At 54.6% G+C, this 6514-nt stretch overlaps 1 protein-coding gene across 1 annotated transcript in view; it reads left to right on the top strand.

Annotated features, from left to right (window-relative positions):
* LOC127752320 (uncharacterized) overlaps nucleotides 1-6514 on the top strand; it is a 66345-nt gene that overhangs the window by 11164 nt on the left and 48667 nt on the right. The window contains exons 6-12 of the mRNA XM_052277278.1: nucleotides 73-354; nucleotides 1031-1201; nucleotides 1871-2049; nucleotides 3992-4117; nucleotides 4315-5349; nucleotides 5619-6029; nucleotides 6309-6356. Of these exons, the coding sequence (XP_052133238.1) occupies nucleotides 73-354; nucleotides 1031-1201; nucleotides 1871-2049; nucleotides 3992-4117; nucleotides 4315-5349; nucleotides 5619-6029; nucleotides 6309-6356 (2252 nt within the window). The remainder of the gene's footprint in view (nucleotides 1-72; nucleotides 355-1030; nucleotides 1202-1870; nucleotides 2050-3991; nucleotides 4118-4314; nucleotides 5350-5618; nucleotides 6030-6308; nucleotides 6357-6514) is intronic.

Genomic DNA, 6514 nt, shown 5'->3' with positions numbered 1-6514 from the left:
CCCCCCCCTCCTCACCCCCCTGTTCAACGCCCTGCTCGACGCCCTGCTCAACGCCTCTCGCGGCCCTTGCAGCGCCTGCTCGCCCTGGACATCAGCAAGCGCGGGGGTGTGTGGTGGGCGGCCGCGCCGCCGCCTCCGCCGCCCCCGCTGGCGCCTGCCTCATCCACCCCGTCAACGTCCCCCGCCTCCCCCTGGGGCCCGGGCCCGCCCGCACCCGTCCGTCAACGGGGTCCTCCTGCTCCTGGCTCGCCCCGAGGCTCGCCCGCCCGGCGGCGCCTCCTGCCCGCCGTGCCGCCCGCCAGGCTCGAGGACGTCGTCTACTCCGTCTACTCCGTTGACTCCGTCTACTCAACCGTGAGTGAGAGTGAGGAGCGCGGGGCCGGGGTGGCCGTCCTCTGCCATCCCCCCCATCTTACTCTCTTTCTTCGCCGGCTGCCTTTCCTGTCCCCCTCTTTTCACCCTTGCACCCGCAGCCGCCCCGGGAACCTTCTAACCAAAACCACATCTGCATGGAACGCCGTCCGCTGTCCGCTGTCCTCCTCCCCTGTTCGGCTCTGTCCATCACGCGGTCTATCTGCCTGCTGTCCCCGCCTGCTGCTCTCCTTTAATTGCTCCCTTCACGCGCACTTCTCACAGCACGCCGTCGCACTCATGGATTTAACCAGCGCACTCGCTTTGCGCGTGCACCTACTCACTCCCGTTAACTCTATCTGTCAACTGTCTGTCTGTCTGTTTTTCATTTTGTCTATGTCTGTCCTCTGTAGGGTTGGTAATTTCCCAAATTTTCCGGAAAATTTCCGAAAATATACGAAAAAAACAAAAAACTTTTCAAAATGTGGGAAATTTTTCATTTTTTCCCGGAAATTTTCCGTCTTTTGCAGAAATTTTCCAGAAATTTTCCGGAAAATTTCCAGGCTTCCAACCCTAGTCCTCTGTCTGTCTGTCTGTCTGTCTGTCTGTCTGTCTGTCTGTCTGTGTCTGTGTGTCCTTATTTCTGCCCGCCGTGACACTAACACCTCTCGTGGTGCAGGGGGGTCGGCACAGCGGCCGCCGCCGCAACTCTGAGGGCGCGCTCACGCGGAGGGCCGGACCCGGCCGCAGCCCGGAGCGCGGCTCTCCGGCGCGCGGCGCCTCGCCCGGCGGCCCCGGCAACGCCCCTGGCACCGCCAGCATGGGTCGACGCAAGTCCGCCCGAGAGCTGGTAAACTTACGAAAATCTACATACTTAGTACGAAAATTTACAAACTTAATACGAAAATTTACAAACTTTTTAGAAAAATCGACATACTTAAAACTTCACACGTTGGAAAAAATAACCCACCTTTTGTTTTTGTTGTTGTTAACATGATGCGCACAATAAACCCTCAAGACTTATTTAGGTTATTTTAAAATTCTCTCCTTTGAAAAACTGGAGTAATTGATGTAATGATAGTTAACTTTCACCCATCTTTTTTTATTATTTTCTCTAAAATTCTTACCATTTTTCCAGAAGTACATAGTTTTCTTCATTCCCATAAACATATACCAGTTGGCTGATTAACCCCGCGCACTTCCGTAGTTAGACTGTACCGCACGCAGTAGTGCGGGCTTGCCTATTGCCCCTGTCCACGGCGCCTTAAGGGTCGGGCGAGTAAGAAACCCGCCCGCACTCGTGCGTGCGGTGCAGGCTAACTACAGAAGTGCGCGGGGTTAATCAGCCACCTGGTATTTTACCAGAAACGATATGCGCCGAAGGGGAGGGGGGGCTAAAATCCGCCAGTATTTTTGTCCAAAGTGTTGCTCTATCGCAGGAGGGGAGGGAATATCCCCTTGCACTCTAGATCGAACGTCTCTCTCACAATAATCATTCGGTGTCCCGTTGGGTCCACAGCCACGCATCCCCGTGATGGGGCAGCTAGTCCAGCCCCGCAAGCCCAAGCAGCAGGTGCAGCAAGCGCAGCAGCAGCGCGACAGGAGCTCGAGCGGGGACCGGCTGTCCTGCTCGGACAAGGGCCCCATCTACACGGACGACGACGACGAGGAGGAGCAGGTCGAGATCCAGCTCAAGACGTGAGTCTCTTTTCTCGACTGTGTACTGTGTGGGTACGGGGCCCCGCTCTCAGCAGTGTGATTGCTGATGGGAATTTTAAGTGTTTTGTGGATAACTGTTCTCAAGATCTTTAGGTCTGAATTTTTCTGGCAATGATTTAATTTTTTCAAGAATAAAAATGTTCAGGCTAAGTTTCCAATTTTTCCCCCCAAAATGAATAAAACCGGGCTTTTAAAATTCCTTCTTGCTGACTCTCTCCCGAGGGGTCGTCAACTCCCTTCGGCCGTGTACGGAGGAATATATATTACAAGTAATATGTGTAATATCGGTAATATTGATGTAATATTGTGTAATGTCAGTATTATCAAGTAATATCAAGTAATATTATGTAATATCATGTACTATCAAGTAATATTACGTAATATCAAGTAATATTACGTAATATATCAAGTAATACACTGCCGCTCGAAATTAGCGGCGCACTTTTTTGAGCCGGCGTATTTTCGAAGTGTTTTGAGCTAGAATGTCGAAATTTGGCCTGTAGACGTCTCATTAGTTCGTCTTGGATCCCACGAAGTGCGCATCGCTTGCGCCACCCCATACGGCCTGTGCAGCCCCTAAAGTAAAGAGGGGTAGAAAATTCGACCTAAAAGGTTCCGAATTTGTCACTTAAAATGGTCGGAAAGTCGAAATTTTTGGTGTACCGACTCAAATTTGTGTCCTCTTTCGAACGGCGCTAGCGAAATCGCGGTCGTTCAAACCCACCCCCTGCCTTGTTCACCCCCACCCCTATGAAGGGGTGAGTTTTGAGGATGGTCAAAACTACCGTGATATCCCTCCGGGGACACCCCCTGTACACGGGGGGAGTCGAAAAGCACCGCGCCTACCTGGCACAGGGATTAAGAGGCGGAACGGAACATGTGTTTTTTTTCGAATTGGAGAAACCCCGGCCAAACAACCCCCACGAACGTGCAACCCCTTTTCGAATATCGTCCATTTTGGAACCTAAGGGTTGAAGTTTTGGCATGAAACTTTTAGGAATGATTCCTTTTGCCATTTGGAGCACATCCATGCCGAGAAACCCGGTGTCAACATCTTCAACCCCTTTCCAGCGGGTAGCTACCTCCGAGTGACTGTGCACCCCTTTGGGAGGGGATGGAGATCTGGGTCTGTGCGGATCTGTTAAAGAACACCCGAAGGAAGCTTCCCTTAGATTTTCATGTCGATCGGACCAACCATTTTGCGTACAAACTTGATAAAGTAGAAAATCGTTCAAAAACTACCCCCAAGTTCAACTTGCCCTGTCGCCGAACTGAGAAGGGTTAGCGACCCCACCTAAAGCGTCCCTCCTCGGCCCAATCCTTACCTGGAAGGCCGCAGAGTCTTGGGTCCCTGCGGTGACGTTCGCGGCCGTGAGACCGATGTATATATGTAGTTCCTGTTTAAGTTCACTCCCCATTTAATAGAAATACCGGTAACACGTTTCGTAGATGCATGGACGTACACGACAACAAGTACAACAGAGGCCGCGAGCAATGCGGAGCGCTGTTGCCATCAAGTCGTCATGGCTGACTAGTGCAGTATCGCAGGTGGTTCCGGCAACTGGCGTGGCTGGCGGTCTTTGTAAAAAGCCATTATGACTGTGGTAGGCCTACGATTCACCACGCACAGTTTCTAAATATTAACAGAAATGTTTGACCCTTCCGCGGCACCACCAGAAACAATTCTGAAGTGTGCTAAGTTGCTCGGCATGAACAATTGATGTTGTGATGAATTTCGAGTAATATCAAGTAATATCGAGTAATATCAAGTAATATCGGGTAATATTGTGGAATATCGGGTAATATTGTGGAATATCAAGTAATATGTGTAATATTAGAGTAATATTAGAGTAATATCAGTCCGTGTACGAAGGAATATCGGAGTTGACGACCCCTCGCTCTCTCCTCCTTGCCCTCGCAGGGCGCGGCGGGCGGCCGGACGGTCCCAGTCGACGCACCACGCGCGCGTCTCCGCCGCCAGGCCCGCCGTCAGAAACGCCGCGGCCTACGCGTCCTCCTCAGACAGCGAGGACTACGACAACTTCCCGTGAGTACACACTGTTCGAATCGACGTCATATCGAGTGTAAGGAGGGATAATACTTTTCCGACTGGGAAGTTTACTTTTGTTTTCCAAAATCTCTCAAAATTTCTCATTTCTGTCTGGAAATGTTTCTAATTTTCTCGCGGAAAAAAATTCAGATTTTAAATATCCTTAATCGACCGTTCGATGAACTGTTTTCCAGGCGCCGCAGCGTAGCCTACGGTTCCGGCGGTCGCGGCAGCCGCGTGCCTCGCTCCCGTTCGCTGCAGCAAGTCTCTCCCAAACCACCCCACCAGCAACAGCAGCAACAACAACAGCAACAGCAACAACAGCAGCAACAGCAGCAGACGAAGGGCCACCAGAAGCACAAGACGCCGGCGCTGCAGCAGCAACACCATCCCCAGCAGCGGCAGGCGCCGAGGACGCAGTTCGCCCAGAAGCAGGTGTACCAGGGTGGCGGCGGCGGCGGCTTCCCCCAAGAGTACCACCACCCCTTCCCGGTGGACCCGCAGGACCAGGTTCAGCACCACCCGCCTCAGCAGCATCAGCCGCACCACCAGCCTGCTCAGCACCAGCCCCACCACCAGCCTGCTCAGCACCAGCAGCCTGCTCAGCAGCACCCGCCGCAGGCCGCGCCGGCCAAGGCAGCCAAGGGCAGCCGGGAGAAGGACCTCGACAAGGAGAAGCTGGAGTACGACCGCATGTTCCTGCACGACCGGCAGCAGGAGGGCTTCCTGGCGCGGGTGCAGGACGAGCACCAGCGCACCGTCATGGCCGAGTTCATGGCGTCGCTGCCGCCGGCCGAGGTCACGTACAAGACGGTGAACAAGCAGCGGCCGCCCAAGCACCCCGCCAGCGGCGGCGGCGGCGGCAGTGGGGGTGGCCTGCCGGCCGGCCGGCCCAAGTCGCTGCCTAAGGAGTCGGCGTCGCTCCCGCGCGCCGCCCGCAAGGCCGACAAGCAGAAGGCGTCGTCGTCGGCGGTGGCGGTGGGCGGCTACGACCAGGACGCCGCGCTGCAGGACGCGCGCCAGGTGCAGGACTACCTGCGCGGCACGGGGCGGCAGCGCAGCGCGGCGCGCGCACTCCTGGAGGGCCGGCGCCCCGACCAGCCCGGCGTCCCCGGCCCCAACGAGTACCTGCCCAGGACCCGGGAGGAGGCCGTCGCCATGGTGGCGGCGCACGCGCAGGGCGACGCTCTCGACCTGGTGACGGTGCCGGCGCGCGCGAGGGACGGCAGGTCAGTCAGAGAGACTTTTTTTCAAATTTCCCTAGAATCTTTTTTTTTCCTTTTTTTTCCAAAAAATTGAAATATTTCCATTTCCAGAAAAGTTTGGAAAATTCGGGCCAGATACTTTTAAAAATTCTGGAAAAATTTCCTCAAAGTACTTTTCTTTAAAAGTAAAATCGTTAAAATCCCTACGCATGGTCGGGTGGAGCAGTCTTTCTACTTATTCTCCTTTCAATACGACGCCAAATGTTATTCACGCTCACTTTACGTGTCTCCAGGACGGCGGCCAGCTTCGGCTCGGTGGGCAACGTGCAGTTTGGCGGCACCGTGTTCCACGAGGACCTGGGCGCCGCGTCGGACGGCGGGCTGGTGGGCGGGCCGGCGGCGTACCGCGGCGGCTACAGCAACTACCTCAGCGACCACTACCTCAGCGACCAGTGCGACCAGCAGCGCGCCTTCCACAGCACCTTCCAGGGCGTGCCCGCGCCGCAGGGCTACCCGTACTCCATGCAGGCCCAGAGCATGTACATGGGCGGCTCGCACCAGGGCGGCCTGCAGGCCGGCGGCCCGGGGGCCGTGTGGCAGCCCCAGCAGCAGCCACACCAGCAGCAGCAGCAGCAGCAGCCGCACTATGCCACGGCGCCCAGGTCGCAGCGACAGCAGCAACAGCACATCCCCTACTCGCAGAGGTGAGACAACAACCTGCTGCTCCACACGGGGAGAAAAGATTAGGTACCTAAACCAACAACTGAACCCGGCATTACTAACTATTTCGCTATTCAGCTAAAACTTTTTGGGAAAATTAGCCATGTCTGATTAAATAGGTAATTTTTAGCTATATAGCCAAGTAGTTATCCCGTATTTAGCTTTGGTTAAGCTTCACAGCAAACCTTTTGCGTTACGTACAGTATGACTCAAATGTTAACTCGTTGTTAACTCACTTACCAATTATACTTTATTTATTGCAGTGCTCACCTACCCCGTCGATCCGAAGGCAATCTGGTGGATGCCCAAGCGTAAGTATACACCAATTTTCACTTACAACATGTTCGATATTTAAAAGGGCATCGGTCTGTAGGGTAATCTGTCTGTCTTTGTCGCACACACGCGCGCGCGCGCGCCTCCGGCCTCCCCCCCCCGGCAGGCGCACGACCGTTGAGAAATAAATGGGGGG

Source organism: Frankliniella occidentalis, unplaced genomic scaffold (genome assembly GCF_000697945.3).
Source record: "Frankliniella occidentalis isolate FOCC.00 unplaced genomic scaffold, Focc_3.1 Scaffold9, whole genome shotgun sequence".
NCBI classification, from domain to species: domain Eukaryota; kingdom Metazoa; phylum Arthropoda; class Insecta; order Thysanoptera; family Thripidae; genus Frankliniella; species Frankliniella occidentalis.
This window is presented reverse-complemented; position numbering and strand designations above follow the sequence as displayed.